Source organism: Harpia harpyja, chromosome 5 (assembly GCF_026419915.1).
Source record: "Harpia harpyja isolate bHarHar1 chromosome 5, bHarHar1 primary haplotype, whole genome shotgun sequence".
NCBI classification, from domain to species: Eukaryota; Metazoa; Chordata; class Aves; order Accipitriformes; family Accipitridae; genus Harpia; species Harpia harpyja.
In genome coordinates, this window is record NC_068944.1 from 4942160 (window position 1) to 4966776 (window position 24617).

At 41.1% G+C, this 24617-nt stretch overlaps 1 protein-coding gene across 2 annotated transcripts in view; it reads right to left on the reverse strand.

The window, feature by feature from the left end:
* EPB41L4B (erythrocyte membrane protein band 4.1 like 4B) overlaps nucleotides 1-24617 on the reverse strand; it is a 173736-nt gene that overhangs the window by 36103 nt on the left and 113016 nt on the right. For both annotated transcript variants that reach the window (XM_052787703.1, XM_052787702.1), the window contains exons 18-19: nucleotides 24076-24201; nucleotides 13410-13477 (exon numbers count right to left, since the gene is read on the reverse strand). In XM_052787703.1, the coding sequence (XP_052643663.1) occupies nucleotides 13410-13477; nucleotides 24076-24201 (194 nt within the window). The remainder of the gene's footprint in view (nucleotides 1-13409; nucleotides 13478-24075; nucleotides 24202-24617) is intronic.

Here is a 24617-nt window from a genome sequence, read left to right on the forward strand (position 1 = left end):
AACACTTATTTATCTTGCAAAGTGGCAAGTGCCCATTGAAGTTCATCCTTTTGTTCCATTTATAGTTCACAGGCCAGTGTGCATGAACAGAAAAGGATGTGTGAACTCACCCTCCTGTGCATTGCATACCATTAATAAAAGCAGCAACTGATTACAAATACAGAGCCTATGTAAGAGACCGTGTGGAAATGTCACTGTTTCCAAAATACAATATTTTAATAACAGCCCAGCAATTCAGTCACGTCAGAAATCTTTTTTACAAAAAATACCTTTAACAAAAACTATTTGATGAATTGTGAAACCTGTTCTGCTTAAAATAGTTTTTACCTGAAATTAAACGTTATCCTTCAGCATTTGAAAGAGCAGCAGAAGGGAAATAACTAATGGATTTGATCCAAGAAAAGGATACTTGTTAGAAAAAAGGCAAAACTCAGACATGTTTCAGATGCTCATGAATGTGAAATACATCTGCAGAGCTCCAGCAGAGGATAGAAATGGGAATAAGGAGACCCAGATAAACGGATCTTCTCTTTAACCATTTATCAGTAGAGTTAACTAAGGCTTGAATACAAATAGCATAAATACTAAATACAAGATCTTCATGATGTTGGGAGGAAACCATTTCAACCATGAGCCTGAGTGGCACGAAAACACATGAATCATCTCAAATACTACTTTTATTTGAAGCAACACATTATGATTAAATACACCATATGTGTATTGCAAACTCTGTAAACATAATAAATATTCCAAACATTAAAAGAGTAATTTGAAAGTCTTGATTAATAATTTGTGAAATGGTATTCTGCCATCTAATCTGAAATCAGATACTAAGTTAGTACTTAAGCAGCCCTGCTGATTGCTGTTGGGACTGCTTCACGCACTGAGGTACATTCCACAACTGGCAGAAGTGGCACAATACTGTCTCTAATATTATAAATTTAGATTGAATTTTTCGAGTTTACTTGCATCGTATTAGCCTTCTAAAGCTATAATAAGAGAAGCATATTGAATTGTCACAATTGTGGTTCCCTCTGATGCTCCTGCGGGTTTTAAGCTTCATTAATTCTCTTTGATAACTTCTGAACCTGCTGTCCAGCTACAACAGAGCCCACTGGGATGGTACAGCCTTCAGATTATATCTTCAGTTTTCCTATGTGTTTTTTAGTCTTTGGGGAGGTCACAGAGCTTAAGATGGAGCAATGGGAAGCATAAGAGTACAACGGACATACATAAATCATAAACGCGACTCTACTAGTTCCACTTCTCATGCAACAACTTTTGTCAATTTTTTCCCTGCTTTTTAATCCCATTAATTTCGAGAATTCAGTACAGATAGCAGCAAGATTCATATTTGCCCCTTCCCAAATTCCAATTTCAGGGTCAGTCATTTGTATCTCAGATACGCAATGAGATTAATGCAGAACAATCCAGCCAGATTTTCAGACCTTTTGCTGAGTTTGTTAGGCTGGCAAATAAGGGGAGGATAAGAGAAGAAAAAAGCCCAAACCATCTTGTTTTAATCTTGAAGTCAGTATGTCTGACCTGGAAATCTGTGAATCAACATCATGATGGAAGCCCCCAATGTCATTTTCATCAAGTCGGGCTTCAGAGTGGATGACTGCTCTAGCTATTCCTTTCTTAGACAACTTTTGCTCAACCAACGGTAGCTTTCAACAGCTAAGACAAATTACGAGTTCAATTTACCCAAACTAATTTTCAGTTCAAGTTCTGACATAAGCAGGATAAATATGTTAAGACCCATTTAACAGCTGGATCTGATGGTCGAATCCTCAAGGGGTATGAATGTGTGCGATGCCACTATTTTCAGCTCTGAAATACATTAGCTGAAATTCTTGCTCTGAAAGAGTAGTCCTCACAATTCTCCAACACCTTTAAAAGAGGGTACTTACAAGTTTTAAACATTTTCATCAACCCAGTGAAAGCAGGAACAAAAATAGTGGTATAAACTACAGGTGAGTTGAAAAATTCCTCAAAACGATAACAAAAAAGTTCCTCAAAATGATAACAAGCGATGCACTAATACTGTCAAGGGGCTCAGGCAACAGCAGTGTGGAACAGCAAAGCTGGTAACAAATCTGTTTCCAGTTCATGGCTGCTTCACATTTCTCAAGACAACATTATAATCTGTAATGAAAGTAAATCAGATATTTTCACACAAAGGAAAATTTGAAATTACAATTTCAGTTCCTTTAAAAAGTTTCATTTTACAAAGTCTATATGTCTCCTTTTGATTCTCAGGGTTTGCAATTTTTAAAAAAAGGGGAGGATGTGGGACTTTCGACGGAGCTATTTCAGTTGCCAAAATCAAATTTTTGTTTGAAAAGATATTGTGCAATTTTGTAACTGAAGCAGTTTATAATGATTTCAAAGCAAGTTATGAAACTGATTTGTATATATGAAATGTTTTAAAGTTCTAAGTCTGAATTAATCTGAAAAAAGATTCACATGAAAAATTTCACTCAACCGTGATTAAAAGTGTTTGAGAACCAAACAGGACCTATTCTCTAATCCAACAAATAGATGAAAAACTTACTGTTTTCCTTTGAATGCTGCAAATTTTCAAGTGAACAACAAAAAATAAAAAGCCAAGATACAGTAACACTAGACACACCTACTCTTATTTCAGTGATTGTGACTGCTCAGATAAACTTTACTTGTATTTCGTATCATGCCAGTAAAGTATCCCACTCGCTTATTTTGCAAAAGCAATACAAATTTAAGAGCAAAAATCTCTTTCCCTTTATTATAAAATTTTACCATCATTTTTATTAGAGGCTGGATGCAGTGACTATCCTTCTCCCACTATTTATCAGGCCTCTGGGAAAGACACAAGCACCATTTAATTGCACATTTCAAGAAGCTGCAGGTTAGCTAGGGTGTAAACTGAAGCTGCTTCTGAATGCAAAGGAGCAGTGGCAATGCCTCCACCTGTAGAGGCTGACTGAATCCAGTCTACCATAAGCACAAAATGAAATGTTAGACCAGTCCTACCAACTGCAGAGCTGGATTTTTGCCCTCAGTAAAACCTTGCTAGGTTAGCTCTTTCCACACCAGCCTAAAAAAATCCGTGACAGCTCCTGTTTCATCTCCAAACACCCTTCCTCAGTCTGAACATGCTCAAAATTGTTGCTACTCTCACAACAGCAACCAGATGCAAGAAGTGCTCAGTTTGATCAACTCAGAGCCTGACCTGTGTTTTAAAAATGGCAGGCTTTTAATATCACACAAACTCTTAAAAAAGATCTCATTGATACTCCTGAAAAAGCAGCGACTATAAAGCAGAATAACTTCTATTGTTACCTTTTGAATTCTACAGCCAGAACATATTATCTTGTATGGAAAGACACAATTCTTGACGAGAAGCCTTGTAATTATTTTGGCTATTTAAATAGAGTCATTATGTGCAGATATCACCATTTGTAGTTTATAGTCCCATATAAACTATCTAGCTTGAACAAACCCCAAAGTGTTGAAGGATCAGCGGGACTCAGACTTAAAAAAAAAAAAAAAAAAAGAAAAAGAAAACATTCAGCGTATTAGAGTTCCTTTATAAGGCTCTGTTTCAATGTCGTTAATTCATAAGAAACCTTTTTCCCGCAACAGTATCCAACCACTACAGCATAAAAATGAAGGTACTGAACCAAGACAGAGTTACTCAATGACCTGGCACCTTACATAAAAATCTGTTGCTTCCTGGTGAGAATGACAATAACAACCACGAATGTCAGCATGCAGTGGCAGGTCATCAGAAACTGCCTGCGCACCGAGAGCCCCAGCACACTCCTGAGCAGCAGCCAGCACGCTCTACTGAACCAGCTTCACAAGCCTGCCCAGAAACATAAACAAGTTCTAGAGAGATGCTCCCCCAAACCGAGAAATTTGTTTTGTTCTCAGAGTAGCAGCCGACAGGGCTCCTGAAAGCAAAACTGCTCACAAAACCCATACGCTGTGGAACATTTCAAGTGACCACAGATGTGCCCTGATTTAGCTCGAGTCTTCCGCGGGGACGTGACGTACGTGCTCGTGCCGAGGGACTTGGGGTGTCCCACCCCATCCTGGCTCAGCTGTAATGGGAAGACTGGTTTGCAGGGCTGTGCACCATCCCTTTGGGTACCGTGGCTTCTACAGACTGACATGCCTTCCTCGTCCCCTGCTACGCTGGCTCCGGGCAGACCTCCGTACTTGTTTGAAACGTGGCAAGGGGGCCGTGCGGGAGCAAACGATTGTGCACCCAGAAAGCTGAAAGGGATAAAATAACTTTTCTTTCCCCGGAGGATGCAGTTCAGAATTTTAAAACCACCGAAGTCTGCTGGGGGAACCCGCTTTCTGCGTTTCTCTTTAACAGGTTTTATCCTCCTTGCTTTTGTTTGTGCCCGTTTCGCCATCTGGAACAATCTCTGTGCCGTCCTCCCAGACTAAGGCCAAGAGGTAAAGGCTAAAAGCCCCATGATTTACAAGGATACTGCATGAACGTTGACCTGCCTTCAGGTGCTGACTCATGGGAAAAAAACCCAAACCAACCCACTGGCTGATTTTTGGCTTCAGAACTCCCTTTGAGTGGGAATGTGGTAGTGAAATCTTGGGAAGTAAAAGCAAGGAAGAAAGGAAAGAAGAGGAAAAATGTTTGATAGATGCATTCTCTTGTGTAGCAAAGACATAGCCTAAAAAGCTAAGCAAACACGCAAATCTTTTCTAAGTCTGTGCTCTAAGGGTTTCACACTTATTTCTTTTCCAAAGTTACAGCCATCTGAAGTTAAGAAACAATAGTATGTGCTTTTTCACTCTGATAAGGTAGCTTTTCTCAGAAGACAGGTTAGCTCTCCAAAACGTTATTTGGACATTTGAAAGCCAGCATCAAACTTTATGAATAAAGGTTTTTTCTTCTTTTTACGCCCCCCCCCCCCCCAATTAGATTGCAGATGTACAACAAAGCTCCTGGCTACAGCAGCCTAATGCAAAAACAGCTTGTGGACTTTCCTTACCCTCCTCACTTGAGTTCTGTTTCTTTTAAAGGAAAAAATTCCCTCCCCTCCCTTGTCCTTATAATGAAAAAGCATCTGCAGTCTAGACAAAAATGTGATGCTCCTGTGGTCCAACAGATAATGACGATACAGAAACTGTTCTTTTCCCCCAGCTCAGAGTAATGTTTCAGGTCAACACCCAGTATCTAAGGTCAAACTGAGCTACAAATCCTACCTCTCCATACAGCAACCAGGAGAGCCATTATAAATGCTGCAGTTTCCAAAGAGCCTAGGCGCAGTTTAAGGGACACAGCCCAAGAAATGCACCTCGAGTCGGGTATTTCATCAACTTAACCTCATCTGAAAGCTCTGAGTACTGCTCCTTTCTCTGTAGCTCGGAGATTAAGAATACACTTACAAGCAATTCATCAGCATCTGACTTCAGGCAACAGGTCAAAGAGGTCTTTAATACTCAGAATGAAGTCAAAGAACTTATCTCGGTGTGCTATCTGCAATCTTTAATGCAGACTGGCATGCAAAGGGTATGCAAGAGTTCAGCTTGAAGTTATGACTTTGATGCAGAAATTACTGGGTGAGGTTCTTGTAGAAAGCCAGAATAGCAGATCCATTAACCTGTCCACTAGATTTAGGCCAGCCTGATGTGTATTTAGATATTCACTTTGTTTTTGGAAACACTGCTTGAAATTTTTCAGTTGGAGAATGACTGTTTATTTTTTAGGATGAAGATTGAATGAAAAAGCAGCTTTTTAAAAGCAATTAATATTTGTTAGGAAGAAGTCAACATAGATAATGTTTTTAGTTTTTCTAGAATATTTCACAATACATTTAGAAGGAGATATTTAAATGTTATGCTTCAGACTCTGCCTCATAGAGTTAAGTCCGTTCTGATTCTAAGAAAACACAACCTGCTGGAATTCACTGAAGTTCATGTCAGGTAAAACCAAGCATATAATTTTTGATCAGCTTCAACTCTGACCTGCCTGAAAGTTCATTTGTATATATCTATTTTTCTAGGGAACTGAAGTCTTTGACTTGAGGAAACAAGCTGTCCATAATCATCCAGGTGATGTGCCTGTTCTTAGCCTCCAAACGTCAACATGGACATCTCTTACCACAGCTCTCGCTGGACAGCTGGTTCAAAACTTCAGCTCTGTGATGCTTAGAAACTACCTACCTAGAAACTGTCCATGGTTAAGGCCCCAGACTTGAAGACCTGGTGTTGGTTTGCAGTCTTTGTAAGAACTGCTGTTAGATATAGTGTCCAAGAGAGCTTTGTGGGCTGCAGCCGTCTCTATCAATTGAAATTTCTAAATAAAAATCAATTCATGTGCCTTGAAGTCTTGAGCAGCTGATAAGCAGCTGTACAATAAATTCCACTTCTCTGAGAACACCACTACCACCCCAGAATCCTAGCTTTCCTTGCAAAAAGAGAAAGTTGGTTTTTTTCTTAAAAAAATGTTGTCTTATGATTCCAAAGGGTCCCAAGTCAGAGCCACCGACAGAAGTCAGTGTGCAGAGCACATATTGTTGGATAAGCTAGAATAAACTCCCTGTGCACATACCTATATGCTGTTGGAAAGCTGCCCTGACATTCACTAGAAGTGTGTGTATAAAGACAGATACTAAGGTGTTAGTTTCAGCTCGAAAATGTGTACACATAAGGCAAACATCAGTACGCTTTGCACCTTGCTTATACAGTCAATCCTGAGAGCACCCGCAGAGAGCCAAAGTTCTCTGAAAAAAGCTGGTTCAGATTCACACAGCACCGGGTACGTCAGCAGGACATTAGCTCAGATACCAAGAGATGATAATTCAAATGTTAATATAGTCTGTGCAGGTGAGAAAGGAAAGGGAAAAACACAAGAATGCAGCCATCACTTTGAGTGACACTCCTCCCTTGATGATACGCAACAGTTGTATGTAAGAAGTATCATCAGTTAGGTCAGAAAAGGTGTAGGACGTATTCACGTAACATGAAAGGCGGCCAAACTCAAAAGCCTAGCGTACATCAGATGCATGAGCCACAGCAGGGGAATCACATTCTGACAATCTGCATAAGCAAAGCTTACTCTGCATTGAGCATTCAGAAGAGTGCCTGCAATTACTTCCCCTGATTCATCTGTACCCTGTATAACTTGATATAATTTAATATCTTCCACCCTTCTTTTCTGGTGTGCAGCATCATCAAGCTCTGTGAGATAACATTTAATTTTACGTTACGTGTTGAGCAGCTTCTAATGTAATTAGTCTTAAAGTAATAGCATAATTTGGTTTTGGATGGGAAGATTTACAAAGAAAATTAGAATAAATGAATGCACAAGGCACCAGCTGGTGCTTATACCTACTCCCACATAAGAAGAATATTGCTATTTGCAATCCTATGAAAGATGAGATAATTTGGATAACAAGGATCAACAAAGGGTGATGCAGCAGTTGGTCTAAACAGAAAGAAATCCGCAGACAAATCCTGAACCATGTGGGATGTAAAGCATGCCAAAGCTGGTAGCAATCCAAAAGCATGTTATAAGGGAAAATAAATATTGCAGTCCATAAATGTACCACATGGTGCACGACAGCGAGCAGCAACAGCGACAAGAACAGTAATAACTGACCAGCCAACTTGCGGGCTTCAGTTGAAGAGGGCTCTTGACTAACAACACTTGGGCACCTGCCTCAGAAATGCAGGAACTCGAGTTTACACATTAGATCAGTATTTTCCATGAGAGGCTGCATAATCTCCATCCTTGGAGGTTTTCAAAATTCAGCTAGACAAAGCCATGGCTGACCTGATCTAGTGTTGGTCACAGTTCTGCCTTGAGCAGGAGGCTGGACTAGATGACCTCCAGATGTCCGCTCCAATCAACAGTTCTATAATTCTACGATAAATAACTAAAATTTCTCAGAAAAAACGTCAATTACTATTTCAATTTTCCAAAACATAACCTCAAAATAGTGTATCTATTTTAACATCTGGATAATCTTGTGTGTGTAACGGTAAACAACTACTCACAAAATGAAGACTAACATTCAGCAGATGAAGAAGGTGTTAGTGTTCACATGTACCAGCTCTTGAAGACCTTTAGCCAGACCACCTGAATCAGACATGTATCATGTCTAAACTTTCCTGAACTCCAAGTGACCACGAAGAAAAAAAGTATATTATCAGCAAATCCTGTTGCCAGATAATTCCTGTCTTACAAATTTGACTTCAGTTGCTTACCAAACTTTGTTTAACTTTAGGCATTTTTGCTAACGCTTCCGCTGTCTGACTTGTCCCAAGATGAAAGTTTGGCTCGGCAAACAGGCTATGCCCAAGGACAGCCAGTATTTTGCCTAATTTTTCCATTAGCAGTACTAGCACTTCCTGACATCTGGACTATTTTGGTCTAATTCTTCACTCACTGGAATTCCTGAAGCTGGTACAGCAGAGTTATACTGGGGATTACATTCGGACACACTTGAAGAAAAGAACAAAATAAGAAAAGTGTAGACCTTTATGTTAAATATAGTCAAACTCTGTGTGTGTGAATCTGTGTGCACATGCGCACACATATACACGCTATAGGCTTACCCAGGTGGTCACAGCCAGAAAGAAAACAGATATTTCAAAGAGTTTTCAGGAGAAGTTCGTGTATAGGCACTGGGGAAGTTGTACAGATGGTCCTTTTGTCTGGCAAAGCTTTGAATAAGGAAAGGAATAATGGAAGGAATTCTCTTGATGGGGTTCTGTGCTTAGCCATATATTTATTACATTTAACAAATGAAGCAGGCTGGCAATTAGGTGGTCTACTTCTGGAAAGAAAGTTCAAGAGGTTATCTTTCTAGCAGCTCATCCCTTTACTAAGAAATGGGTGAGGTTTATAAAATGGTAGAGAGATGACTATGTGATTCACATTTGCTTGATATGCTGCAGGAGAGAAACCTCCGCACCCCTAATCACTAGACGGGGTGGGCCTCTGATCAAGAGGAGGGTGTGACCAGAGGTGATAAGAAATCGGGTGACTACAATTTTCATTTTTATATTTCCTACAATATTTTATACTTCCTTCATTATACAAATGTTCTGGCAGACAGCCTGAACCCTGATCTCTCAAGGCTAAAAGAATCTCAGCTGGAGGCAGGTGATGAGAGCCTTACCAAAACTATATACAAGAACATGCAGTAATCTCAAACCTGAATTAAATTAGATATCTAATCAGCGAATTCTCCCTGAACACTTCTCCCTCGACACCTCCATCTGGACACTGAGTCAGATACCTGGGTGGAAGGAAGTTTCTAAAAGACAGGGAAATACCGCTGTTACTTCCTCATAACCCCTTCTGGCCCATTCGGCACCATGACAGGTCCTTCTCTTACAACACTAAAGAAGAAAATGTTCTGTTAGAAAGGCTTTTCTAGCTCTAGTGGAGGATGAATTCCTCTTGTTGGTCATAAAAAGGACTATGATCGCTGCCTCCCTTGCAGACTTGGGCCCAACATCCCAAAAGAAATACTGTTAAAAATCACTGCAAAATGACTGGCATTGCAAATTCCAAACTAGACCGATGTTCCCACAAACACATTTTTACTACACACCTTAACAAAGCATGCCTCACTATGCAAGGTGGTAACTGCAAGCTAACTGTATCTCTTCTTGATTCAAAACGGGCAGTATAAAAAGCAAAATAATGCAAATATATAAATAACGCATTTTTTCAGGTATTTCTTTTTCCATAAATCAACATTATGTTCTGCTCTGTCCAAAATGCTTACGCCCCGGCTATATAGCTTGGCTGCACTTCTTTGTACGTATTACTTGGGTGTCGATGAAAACGTGTGTGCTTTCAAGTCTGTTACAACAGAGCTGTAACAAAGACACGTCGAACTCTTCCTGGTAGGACTCCTGTGTCTTATCAAGAAAACTCTCCTATTTAACCCACTTTTGAAATTCCCCTCCCGTTAGTTGCTCTCGTTTCACTTTGTTCAGCTGAAAGCTCTGTCGTCTGCAGCCTGGATGGATCCAGCCGAAGTAACCGTACAACTTCCCCCACTGCCACTGGCCAGACCTGCGGATCTGCTAGGGGTTATCAGCAAAGCAGCAGGGTCAGCAAGGGCAATGTATGACTGTGTCCCAATTCGTAGCGCACTATATCAGTCTTAATTGAGGATTAAGGAGAGTATAAGTTAGGACACTGCAGCACGTATTGGGTTATTGAGTCACCAGCTTCTTCCTCACTGAACGTGGGACCCAGCACTCGAAACAGTCTGGGAGAAAAAAAAAAAAAGTCCTATCCAGAGGAGGGAAGGCTATAGAGACATATAGCAATGCTCTCCAAAAGCAAGGAGGAGAGAGGACTGTACTCTTCTGTGGTTCCACATCCTCCTGCAGCTTAATCTGATGTGCACAGGTTAGCTATTAACAGGAAGATCAGGAGACAACCTTGCGCTTCCAGCCTGTGCACCAAACCACAGAGCAAATTTCACAAGCTTTTCCTTCCTGAAAGCTGACAAAATAGTGCAATTTCAGCTTCAGCTGTGGGTTTTTTTTCCCCATATTTAAAATGACTTAGATATAGAACTATCCACGGTTTGCCAACAGACACAGAAAACAGGTGAATAAACTGACTGATACATGACGACTTTGCGTAAGCACAACATCGTTCCAAGGCCATGCCCACCAAAACGACTGGAGACCTGCTCGTAGCGAAAGTGGCTATACCACACATACATATGAGTAATTACTAGTTGAACCAGAACTAATGCTACAAAGAGCTATAGCAATTGTTAGCCAAATTGAGTCTGCCGTGGCAGATGCTAAAATAATTGCTCAGGGGGATTACAGGCTATAGCCGAGAAGTTAATTCATTAGAAGCGTAATCTTCAGAGTGGCAATGGACGAGCAGACAAAATGGTAGCAAAGAGAGCACAGTTTAATTGAACAAGCACTACTGCCCTCCTTCCTCACCTTCTATTTCCCTATTTGTATGAACAACTCATGCTTCAGTTAATGATCAAAACTGCATATGTTTGTTTACTAGCTAGCCTGAACAAATTTCCCAGTGTCTTGGGTTTGGAAAAAACAGAACGTTTTGCTAGTGCATTGTACAGTCATCAGTAATCAAATACATAAAGTCACTGTCCCTGCTATAAATCCCTTGCATGAAAAGAGTGGAGTATTGTTAAATAGCTGTGACAGATACTGGTTTCAACTGGCAAGATATTTCGGCAAACAAATATTCCTCAAACGTTCACATAGGTATTGTCTACAGGAATGTCTGCATGGGTACTCGCAGGAATAAAAACTATATTCCATGGGGAGGGCTTTTTTACAAAGGATACTTGTTTATTTCTCAACTAAAGAAGAGAAGAACTCCCAGGTGACTTGTCTGACCAGTATGAACTAACCCTTGGCTCTACTCGGATGCAATTCCTAGCAGAGCAAAGGCTCATTTATGTCCATCCCAGTCCACAAAATAGAGGTTATAGAGGATGTCATTGGCAAATCGGTCACATGCTGGCTATCTGCAAAGGTGCATATGTCCCTGCAGAAAGGGAAGCCACTTGAAAGAGAAAGAGAATTGGTTAGACACTGAATTTATTTTCCATTATTTTTTGAGTTTTGAACGCAGGCTGTTAAAATTAGTCCAGCCCTGAGCATTGATTACTTGTATATTTGCACCTCCAGGACACAGACACAAAGCAATAAAACAATACCATTTCATTTGGCACAACTAACTGTAGAGGAAACAATGCTTGACATAAGCTAGATAAAAATAAATATTAGACAAATATACACCAGACTGCTGCTTACTGAGAACTCCAAAGTGGCTTTTATGAGTTTATAAGCTTGGATGTGTGCAAAAGAAAATAGTAAAATTAGCTTTGCAGCCAGGTTGCCATCCTAACTCATGCTGAATAGTACTTCACCTCACAAAGCACACAGCTAATTTACAGCTCAGCGTGATGAAGCAGGAGAGAATCTATTACCATATGTAAAATAGGAAGGCTTTCCTACAGATATTATGCAGAAGTTCAGCAAAGGTCAGTATGGAAAACAAGTCTGTAGCCACGCTCCAAAACACACAGGGCTTTACAAACCAGGTCCTCCTGAACTGCTTCTGGAAGGGACAGCAACCCAACAAAGGGTATTGTGGCAAAGACAGTATATGAAACCCACTTCTATTAAATGAAGAAAGAGGTCACTGTGTAACATATATGATGGATTTTCTCAGTGGTCCTCAGAAAGTTTTGTAGAGATCTAAAAAGGGCAATGGCACAGGAGAAAAGGTAGCTGCTTTCACTAAGCAAACATAGCAGCTCTGCTAGTCCAATCTAATCAGAAAGGAAATTTTAAATGAAATATTTTTTGAAGACTATTGCTGATTTATCACCATATAGGAAAGATACACATTTGAAAAAAGGGTTGACAAATTTTCACAACCATAACTGTTTCTTTTTGAGTTCAGAATGATTTAATTTGTCAGACATAATTCATTACCCCCCTCATCCAGACTTTTCTGTAAGATGCTTAGATGTCTGCTTTCGGTTGCAAGAGTCACCACCAGAAAGTTATAAAATAAAATCATGACATGACTAGTGCTCTAGTACATATGTATATTACATATATATAGCATATACACTAGCATAATTAGCTGATTAGCAGGCAGTGTGATTGCCATGCTTTAAACCCATAAATTTTTTTCATCAAACTTCCCTCTTAGATTTGGACTTTAAATATGTCCAAAGTGATGGCACTACCACACATATAGAGGCAGGCAATTTCCAAATACCCATGGTGTAACCTCCTCTCTAATGACCTGCCGAAAGACAGCATACTGTGCCATTCAAATAATGTTTACAATTAATATGCCTCTTCAAAATGGCCACCTCAAAAAAGACTACTATCCACTATCAACAGACTAAAAGTACAATCCAAAGTAGTTACTACTGCCTGCAAATGAGGTATTTTTCTGAAGACTGGATATTAAATGCCTTTTTTTCTGCAAAAAAAACCTTGCACAAATCAGAAAAACACAAACACGGGTATATTCAGTTTGGACACGTAGCACGTTTCTGATACAAAAGTTATGAAAACTGACTTATTTTTATATAAGCTTTTCTAAGTTTGTCACTAGACCTGATTTTTTTACCTTGACCTTTTCTCAATTGTTTAAATATATACACTCGGTCTGATTTTTAAAGTTGAGCTTTTATTAATTCTTCAACTATATCTGATATATGTGTATAAAATAAGCACCCTTCTGACAGACACATTCTCCTCGGGTCATCACTTGCTGAACTTTACACAGCAGCTTGGGGATGAGCAAATTGACCTGTAGCACCTGTTTGAGATAACGTTTGGAAAATGCCTCACTATATCATGCATTTATTTGATGTTTTCCCTACGGACAAGAAGCAACAGACCTTACATTAGGGTCCTGCAGGCTGGAGGTCTTACTGGGATTTACAAAAGAGGTCTCTTCTTTCACAGCCTGTTAAAAGAAGGAGTCAAAGTTTAGTACAACATCTATACACTTAGGATAATAAAACTTTTATTATATTATATGTTTATTAAAAAAATATTCCTGGAAGCTCCCCAGAAAATTGCAATACTCAAAATGCCTACTCTGCCCAGATTTAAAAGGCACAGTAATTTTTCTTTTTCACCTCTTACGGTTGAGATTCACTATGATGAGCTACAACGTACAATGTGCAGAGCAATAGTGTTAGGAAGAGATTGGATAGGGATAAAGGAGGAGAAAGAAAGGAACACTGATATTTACGGTTCCTCCAGAAAGCATTTGAGCAGAAATAACAAAAATCAACCCAGGCAAGCATACTGTAGTTGAGTTGTTCTTTTAATTGGAGTAGAATAAATATTTATGTAGTCTAATCAAAATAATGATGCCAACTTTTCATTTGGTCTTTGAAAAATTAATTGAAAAATAGAATCCCCCACATATAATCACACTGTACATGCAATTCACAGAAAATCTCACCCACTACTGCTCTCTGCTAAATTACAGTCCTGTCTCTCACATACCATTTGTATATAGAGTTGAAAATACTAGTATTGCAAAATGACTTACATGAAAATTGCTTGATTACCCAGAAAACAACCAATGTGGGCAGGTGTTATACTCTTCAACTGAGATGCAGGGTTCCACAATTCCTGTGTAAAACACTGCACCCCTCTACAGAAAATACTGGCTGAAGACACAAGAGTATCTCCAAATCAGTAACGGACTTGGCAGGCTCTGACATTTCCATTCTGCTAAATGGATAGAAGGGAACTGATATGGTCCTACGACAGAGTGATTTTTCAGTGTTCAATATCTGAACCATAACAATTTGAGGCCATCGGTCCAGATCAACCTGAGTTAAATGTGTCAGTCTCATCCTCTTCAAAAAGGATGAGACAGGTTCCTTCAAATCCATCAAATCCAAATCAAAGGATTTTACAGGCATGTAAAAATACTGTAAATTTGACGTGAGACCTTCCATTCGACACAAATTGATAGATTTCATTTGAGGGTACTCGTAAGAAAAAGAAAGAAAATCAAAGCTGAGTTTCTTCTACACCTTAGCAATGAACTACAAAGTATCAGTAGGGATGCTCAGTGCTCGGGGAAATCGCCCAAGTTGTGATAGTTTTAGATTTGTTTGTCCCTTGTGCCAGAGAGAACAAAACCCTCATGGCCACTCCCCAGCTCATTATTCGCCGGAGCATCAGCCATGGTGGGAACAGACTGTTCCAGTTTGTACACACAATTAACTGTATGGACAATTAAACTGGAACCACCGGGAGCGTGGCAGAAAGTGAACTTTGTCCTGGGTGTACTCCAGCCCAGGCGAGTACCTGAGGCGATGGTTGCTTCCATAACCCTTCTTGTTAGAGTTGTTGCACCTTGGATATTGATACCAAAACCACCGTCAGCAGAGACGGGACCCTCTGAACCTCATCAGCAGGTTTGTCCATCTCCTGGGGGCTAGGTTACACAGAGAAAGCTAGTTTACAGCTAGTTTACTCAGAGGAGAACAGGACCAGCAGTAGGAACTGGAGAAGCTCCACCCCAACACAGTGCTCTTACGTATTTGGGATTCATCTCCCTCAGCCAGAGGTTTCCTCGGTCCTGGGCAAATGCTTTAAACATTAAGGAATCAAATAAAAGTGGGACATAATCACACCATCACCACCATTGTAACTCAGCCGCCAAATGTTTTGCAGCTAAGGTTTTCAGTGAATTAGCGTCACACTGTGAATAATTTCAGGACTAGGAGTGCAATTTCTGTATTTTAATAAATTCGTAACTTCAAGAAATTTAGCTCAGCTCTAGAAACCTTTTTTTTTTTTACTGGTCTTCTAGTAGCTCTGTCTAGCATAATGTTTATGCAAAATCTAGGGCTTCCTTGAAAGGAAAGAAAATGTTTTTAAGGAACTGAAAGCACTGAAAATCATTCTTTGTTGGCATAGATGAGCACTGAAGTAATATTTCTTTGTTCTACAGAAACTATAATGCTTTTTATAAAGCTGTTGGGTTTCTGAAAGCTGTAAACATGAATCCAGCTGTCAGAAACTTAATACACAGTCTCTTCTTCCATGCTGATGTCTTAACAACATTTTATTGTTAAGCCTGACAAGCTAGCTGCTTATTATGTGTCAAATTGGCTACTTTTTAAAATCATAAATTTTACTTTATTCCAATTTTCACCAAATTAATTGAGCTGCATTTTAAGATGCACTTGAACACAACAATAGAAAAGAGAATACAGAGATCAAGGATGCAATGCAGGGGCTGTGACCAGGAATTAAATGATTAAAATTCCACCTACTTAAACGCTATAAGCCACGGACCTCATTAGCCAGTTGAGAGGGCTTCACTGTATTAGTCCCTAATAGCTGATCCTTGGTTTCTTCTCAGTTCTGTGACTCCATTAGCACTTTCTTTTGCCTTCTCTGCATTGGAAGGCTAAGCCTTCCACAAATCACACTCACTAACCACACAAGGACTTCCTCAACTTTACTGAAAAGATGTGAGCGTAAAACAAGGCTTACACTTGTACACAACTCTCACGATATAATTCCCAGATGGTTTGCCTTCATCTGAAAACAAGTGCATGTGGTAGGGCCAGGATTTGGGTTTCCACACGGGACTTTAGGCAAGGCTAGCAGGACGTACGTGGTGGGGAACATATATGGAGAGCTGGGCAGTGGCTCTGTCACCCACAGAAAATACAGCACTGAGCCGTGTAAGAAGACAGAGGCAGAAGCACGGAGCTGCTCAGATCTTAACTAAGGCAGATTCTCTCCTCACCCAGAGGCTGCTGCTCTGAGAGGGAGAGGTTTCAGGGCACAGCAAGACCTGGAAATTTCATTTATACAAAAGCAGATTCATTTAACAACTACCCAAACAGAAACAAGCTGGCTCTTCTGGTTACCACACTGCAAAACAAACAAAATTAAAGGTCGATCCATATAATCCATCCACACAATGCCATTCTCTTTTCTTATCTGCACTGGGCCCAGAGCAAAAGAAAAATTATTAATGTTCCAATTTCATATGCCGTTAGCTTTCTGGATGGTGTTAGAAACGAAGATAAAGCATTACTTTATCATACTAGAGACGAGGAACATGCCTGGACAGAAATGCCATTGTACAGGCTCTCTTCGGAGATGATTGCTAAGAAATACTAGTTTCACCAAAAGATGAAAAGAGGAGAAAAACTTCTAAGTAATACCAAATTTTGCCTAAGCGATCTTACCTATGGGCTGCCAGGCTGATCCTGACATTTTTCAGACTGCTTTTCAGTCGACTCCTGAGTACCCATAACCCCTGCTGCTGTCCCAGCAGCCAGCTCCTTTGGAGCCTCAGAGAGGGAGTGGATGCTCCAGGGATACTACATCAGACCCTGCTGAGCTTTCCAGCAGGGGTGGGAAAGTTTTCTGGCCCGTGGGAGCAACTCCACGTATGAATTCCTAAGCCCTGGTGGTTGGATTTGCCTAGCGAACAGCAGCTCCTATTTTCTTCTGAAGGATGAGTTAAGCCCCAGGATGATGGGGAACGGGACCTCGAAATGGGAATTGGTTGCGCTGGGGGGAACGCAGGAAAGACACAACTTTGGCTGCAGCCTTCTGTGCTTCTGCACAGACAACTAATTTTGGCTGGGACCGTGGGCTGCTGAGTCTCCAGCGGGGCACGGTGCGAGGCAGGCTGTGTTCTTCAAACCTCAAGCAAGCGTCTCGGGGAGCTAGTGCCCTCTGTGCCTCTCCTCCGTCACAAGGGGCATCGCTGCGGCTCTCACCCCATCTGATTCGCAATAGGAATATCTTGAATAAGCAAAAAAGACTGCATGAAGAATGTGATCACTGCAGCCAAGGGGGGATGTCAGGTTCTCATCTGAGAAAGACATGGGTCTGGAAGGCTTATATGAAACATATGATTTCTCTTATTTAGCAATTTCACAAAGTTCCCAGTTGCAGAAAGAAAGGGGGAGCAACACAGCTTTCACACGTTTGGAGATCTTCAAAGGTAAGGAAGCAATGGTTCTCGCTGCAGCGGCCTGGAAATACTTCTCTATCTTGGCTCTTTCTGGCTCCACAACGGTGCTAAGGAGGCCTGAAGCGTACCAAATTTTTCAGCCCTTCATCAACTTTTTTGTCATCTGTCAGCCACGCCGATTGTTGGTTGATCTCATTAGATAATACAGGCTAAGCAACACATCATCGGGAAGAACGCCCTGCCAAGGTAAACCTACCTTGGTGATTTAATATGTCAAATGTATCCTTTCAGGCAGAAAAGCATCGCGGTTAGGTCTCTTGGGAACAGACTAATCTTTTTTTTCTCCCTCTGAACAGGGCCTGGTACCATGTGTCTCCTGGCCTATGGCTGGGCTCCTGCACATCACCGCAATTAACAGTACTTGTCTAATCATGTACTAGCACTTACAGACATGCCAGCTAGGAGACATAGCTGACATACCCACAACGTGTTGTCACAGTCTTGTGACACAACTGCCACATTTGCCTCCAGTATCCCAGGGAATAAATTCAAGATCTCCCTTTTCCCACATTCCGTTTATCTAAATCCTCCCTCCCTTCTGTACCTCAGCAAGGCTGCTGCATCATTTCCTCAGCTCCTTCCCCGACTTTGAGGTATCATTGCTGACACACTTCTAATGAGCTGCCATGTATCATATATTGATCATCCTGGCCCACACACATTCAAAATCTTGTATTTTTATACCTCTGACACCCTTCATTTCTTGCAGCCTCGCTTTTAAAGTTGAGCAAACCTGTTTCCCTGTAGTGACTGAACACAGAGGGTTTGAAGCTGAGCCATTTTTAAATTCCATTCTTATGAGCAATTATAACTGACGTGATGTTGCGCTCGCTGCTGTTCCAGTCAAGAGTCCCAGCGCGGTTGCTTCTTTTTACTTAGCCTGAAATTCGCCAGTGAGTTTATTGCTCATCCAAGTGGGTGACTAACAGCAACAGCTTTAGCAAGGAAGGCATCGTGTACATAAGGAGCTGTGCAAGCTTCCCCCACAGCCTGAACACCTCAGCTGTGACCTGTTATACTCACGTAATTCCAGTTCTGATCTCTGTGCGAAGACTGTCAAATTGTGCAGTAGCTCTGTGCTGTGAATAAGGATGGGCGGAGGGAGGGAGGGAGGAAAGGAGGAGAGGGAAGCAAATAGCATCTAATTCACAATGGAAAGAGGTTAAAACGTTGGAAAAGCTGATCCTTTCAAGGTACTTAAGTCAACATATAGTGAAAGCTAAGAACTCCTCTGGGGATCCAGAAGGATTTGTTTAAGTCCTATTATAAGAAAGATCGCATAAGTTTATAAATCCTCAAGTGTCTTCCCCTCACCTACTCTATTTTCATTCATGACCTGATTAGGGTTTGAATCCAGATCCCCTTAAGTGAATAAAGCTCCAAAGACCCAGCTCACATAAAGACAGCCCATTTTTTCTAGCAATACATGGCAAAAGCACCTGAACTTTGAAGTTGACAAGTCCTTACGCTTGAATCTGTCCTTAAAGGAGACAGCACAACGAAAAAGGCAAAGAATCATCAAAAATGTAGCTAAGTCACACTAGCGCTGTGAGTCACCTCACTTATGCACCCTTTCTACCATAAATAATGCATAGGTCCCAGTCTCATTTACATTTGCAGCCGTGGCTTGCACCTATGGAGAGAGCACGGGCTGCAGGATGACACGGGTACCCCTGCGTGTCCCGAGACATTTTCGGTACCACAGCCCAGGCCTTCCCCTGAGGCAACTCTAGATAGCACAAGCAACCTGCACTTACTCACATATTTGCAATACTTAAAGCAGACCGACATGATCATAGGTCTGTACTTGTTTCTAGGACAGGGAGGAAAGAGAGAGAGATGGCTATCGACCTGGCCTAAAAATTTACATGTGTATAAGCTTGTGAAGAAAGTTAGTGTGTGAAAGGGGCTAGAGGATTGAACGTCCCTTTGTTCAGTGTAAATGTCCCTTTGTTTACTAAGAATCAAGGCAGGGGAATCAATTGCTCAAGAACCCAAACCTGGCTGATAGAAGATACCTCCCGCCAGCCAAGAGCTTCCCTTGGGGTTGATAAAGCAGAAGCGAATGGGATTTTGCATGCTCTCTGTAAATAACTCCGCATCTCCAAACTACCTTTTCCCACCACTTTTTTCTCAACAAACAGCGTGTAATGTTCAGTGCGGAACAGCTCGGTGGTAACGTCACCTCTGTGTGTCCTCCATAAACTGCATTGCAAAAAACTATCTTAAAAATGAGCGTGGCTTTCCCTTGCCCGCAGACGGGAGTAATGCAAAAATCAGCTGCAGTAGAAATCTATGAGAAACGGGATCTCGGTTCCTTCCCTGCGCTAACCTGCTAGACTTACATCGACCCAAGGATTTAGGAAAGCTTGGGTAACAGGTGGAGAATACAAACACCACTTGTAGAAGACAAACTACTAGAACACAACACACACCGCCCGCCAAAAGAAAAAGCCCTGCTGAGATAGCTGTACATTTGCTCAGGAGCGTGTGCTTAATTCTAAGGATAATTAGGATTTGCCCAGAGCCAAAGTGGATATAAATAGCAACCGAAACCTGCTAGTATCTTTCCTCCATCAGTTGGGCCATGAACTGTTTGGCAAAAGGGACTCTTTGTGATACTAACAAGTCTGCTCAATCACAGGGTATCAGCACTGACTCATGCAAGCTGCAGAGGGGTTTTAAATGCCAGGGAGAGCTGGTCTTTTGTATTCTGGCAGCTCCTCACTGCTGCTTTATACCACTCCCTCTCAAATGAAGAGTCTGGAATAAATGCAAAAAAAGGAAGCAAAAAAAAAAAAAAAGAAAAGATGTCAGCTGCTTCACAGTGTTTAGTGCTCCCCTGGAGCTTAATTATGTGGGAACTGTGATATGCAGTCTGTCAGCTAGAAGGTGGCAGATCCCTGTGGCAGAGTTTGAAAGGTGTGTTGTGAAACACTACTCGTTTGCTCTAGACCTACAGACACCGTACGGCATGCCCTGTGCAAACCACAGGTTCCCACAGTCGTGTGTGGGTTCCTCATGTTTCTCACCTGCGATGTCTGCGGCAGCGTGCTCCCGGATTCAGCTCCCAGTATCTCCGTGCACACTTTAGTTCGATTTTCCAGCTAGCAGAATGGCACGTAAATTATTTCCATCTTCACCAAATAAACAAACTCACTCGTGTTAGTTTCCTGCTGCTCTATAACTCTAAACCACATGCAGGGCTCAGTGATCGGCACCATAAACTTACAAATTTTCGGTCTCTAAGTCAGGTCTGTAGCTATGGGAGATGGTGTATTGCCCCCTAGGAATGCGATAAACAGCTCTTCAGCATAATTCTGAAATGAAGCAGTGCAGAGACCATCTTCCAGAGTATATTTTCAAATGTATTGCATAATTTCCCCCGTTTTTATTTTTTAAATCATAAGCATTGGAATCATTCATTTCTAAGGCTCTCTCTTGTGTTGGTGTCTAGCTGTCATAAAGAAAGAAAGCTACAGAAAATTTCTGTCCCAGTTTATGTTTTCCACTTGCAAACATTCACTCCATTCTCAGAATTAACAAGGAACAGCTTCTTCTTCTACTACATGCAGGAGGTGCCTTCATAAACTTGTCACATCCTGATGTTAGTAGCATATGGTATTGAAAAGATTCCTACTGCTTAGAGAGAGAGCTGTTACAAATATTTCAAGCAACAGTTTGTTAATTTTGGATCTGATCCTACAGTGCACCAATATTTTTCTCATGCTTTTACACCTAACTGTATAATGAAGATGCCCCATGAAGTTTCATAAAGAGTGAGTTAGACGATAGATTTTGGGGGCCTTTAAAAGAACATTTCATTTCAAATAGCGTGTGCATAAAAGACAGAGTCTGGTTCTTTCTTCTGCCTTTTACAAAGCAGAGGAGTAAATCCTCATCTTTTTTGTGATACCATGAAATAAAGGAAGATCTATGCTGTACATGAGGAAAATCAGCCTGTCTTGCTTTACAGCTCGAGGAATATAGGCTGTGCCTCACAGAACCTAGATATACTTCTTGCTCTGGCTGCCTTGTAAGTCGAAATATGACAGTACAGAAAACAAGAGATGAGAAATTGGAGTCTTAAGAATAAGGCCAGAAGGCAGGACTTCTCAGGGATTTAATATAGAACTGGTGTCAAAAGATAGAATTGGGCAGAGGATAACACGGTTAGTCCTCCAGATATACTGGGCAGCAGGATATGTCACGTGGGGTCAAAGAGGGGCAGGATCACAGCCCTGGAGGAATAAATGGAGTTAAATGGTTGTCTTCCATGAAGAAACCATTTCTTATCTGTTCCCTCAAAAGATGCTGTAAGAGTCTCTGAGCAGTGTAATGTCATCCCAGCTCGCTTTTCCCAGAAGACGACTGAACTGCCACTGGGAAATGGCTCAGCTACTGGTATTCAGCTAGTTGTTTGGGTGGCGGGGGGTAGAGAAGATAACTGGGTGGTTTTATGGTATGCTGGTTTATCGGGGCCTCCTATAGCCCCCTTCCCTCCTCCCGTTTTCTAGGCGATAGATGGTGTGTTTCCAACCATTCCTTCACCACGAGCGTTTTGCCTACCCTTCCCAGCGCTTGTGTAGCCGCAGCTCCTTACTGTAAAGGCTGACCATTGCCCAGTCTCTGCCCGCTTATTTTTGCAATGTATCTGAGAAGGGTGATCTTCCATACATGACAGGAGGGGAGCTCAAGTGCAGAAGAACTCATCTCTAGTTGCACAGGCAATTTTGTGGCTAAGCAGGGAGTTGAATGAGGATTTCCAAGATTAAGGTGACATCGTAATTTACTGGCTGTAACTCTTAATCCATACCTCGTTAGCACTGAAAGCTTCAGGGATTTCAAACTGAACTGTATGCCATCATTTTTCCACAATATGTGCTATCCTGCAACAGTCTTCTTTCCCCTCCTTCCCCCTGTGAAACCACAAGACTTTTCTCACTGAGGCCGAGCCTACAAACACCTACTTAACCCAATCTGACTGCTAAAGCCTTGTGCAAAACAACACAGGTAAGAAGGAAAAAAGGAATGCCCAGCTTGCTCTGAAACTTATTTACAACGTAGCAGCAGCTGAAGAATACAGTTATGGCATGCATGAAAAAGCAACCCGGGATGTTCTCCCTTGGAAAGCCTCAGAGTGAAAAATTAAGGCAGGGCATTGAGAGATGCATATGTTAAAGCACATTTCCTATCTTGCTTTAGTAATGCTGTATTCTGAATGCAGCAGCACACAGTGCTTCCAGTCTTTAACCATCCAGTCAAACATGACTATTAAGCATATTCAGGAGAAAATACAAATGTGAGAAATATACCATGACATGCTGTAGAAAAGACACACAGGAAAAACAGAGGGCAAACCCAAGGGCAATCAAACGAGAAACATGCTGCATAAAACACAGTTGATACAACGCTGAATTCAGAGAGGTGAGAGGACTGCTTTAAGCAACTACTAAAAGAAAAAAACCCAACCTCCTTTCCCCACACGCTGTCAGATTTATGGTTTCTGTTCTTGAAATCTAGTCAGAATAACCAAATTTTGATACTTCCTTAGGTCTAGCTAGCCCAGATGTAATCTAGCTCTCAGATGAAAGATCTGCCAGGGAACAACAAATACACAAAGATGATTGTTAACAAAATCCTTTGCAGGGCAAGTTGACCTGATATGTTATTGCGAAAAGAAACAAAGCAATGGAAACACCAACATAATTTGTATTCAAAGAGAATAGTATGCACAAGGATACCACAGGAACTTGGGATAAGAGTCATACCAATCTTTCTGCCTCTACTTTTGTTCCTAAAGCATTCTATTTGGCTTTATTTTTGGCACCAATGGCATTATCTTTTGGCCACAAATTACGCTTGAAAAGAATCCCATATTTTAGGTTTCACTTAGGTTTACCTCTGACTGGGAAATTAACTTTTTACAGTCAGGCCATCTAGCAGCATTTTTCAGTTGCATGACATCATTACAGGACTTGTGGTGTTTTTTCAAACAGGACGCAAACACTGACCAAGCAGTGAAAATAGCAGCTTAATAGTTAGTTAAGAGCACACGAACAAGTAAGAAAACAATAGACTAGCTAACATTTCACATTCAGACATCTAAAGTTAATTCCCTAAAATCAAGGTTGCATCTGGATGCATAGATATTATCTTTAGAAAACCCTTAACCACAGTTTCCATGAGTGGTGGGTAGCCTCGGAAAACTCCAGAGGTTATCGTGTCTCAGCTACAAAATAAGTAAAAGCTGCAGTGACAAAATCAAAACATGGAGATTGCGTGGGGCCTTCTCTCCTATTTTCTCAGCCTCTCTCAGCTGCATTAATCATGTCAGTTAGGACAAACTTCCTACTTCCATCATATCAATCATTTTGAGTTACCTGAAGAAACTTCAGAGCAGCTAGAGAAAGCTAGGTCAATGTGGATACTTGAGACAAAATAAGGTGCTTCCTCAGGAACGACGTGATTTTTGAAAATCCGTGCAAGCTATGCCAAAACTAGAAAGGTGAAATATTAACACAGGTTACCTGGGCGCCTACTCTAAAAGCAGCTTCCACTTGAGCTTTAAGGATATTGCACTTCATATGGTCAGGTACAGATGAAGGTGACACAGGGGCATGAAGAGTCTTTTCAGATACTTTCTTGTCTTCAACCTATATTTAATACAAAACACAAGCACAGTGACATCTATTAGAAAGATAAGTTAACAAAATGTTCAAAGGTCAAAGTTTTACTTGTAGCAACTTGATTCAGCAATACTGGATAAAACTTCCATGTTCGTACCCTGATAGATACATCTTAGAATAAAAAGTTTTCAAAATATTTAATGACTTGATACTATTTTCAAGACAAGAAAAGCCTCAGGGAAGCCTGAGTGATAGAAGCAAGAAACTGCTGTGGAGTGAAGATACATGGAAAAAGCCCAGCCAGGCCCTGGAGTGGTTGCCCAAACCTGTGATCACACGGAGGAAGCAAACGTTGTCTCAAAATATCCCCCAGCAGGCAGAAGAGGGAAAAGTTCACAACACTCAACTTCTTACACCACCTTAAGAATGTAAAGGGGCTTTGC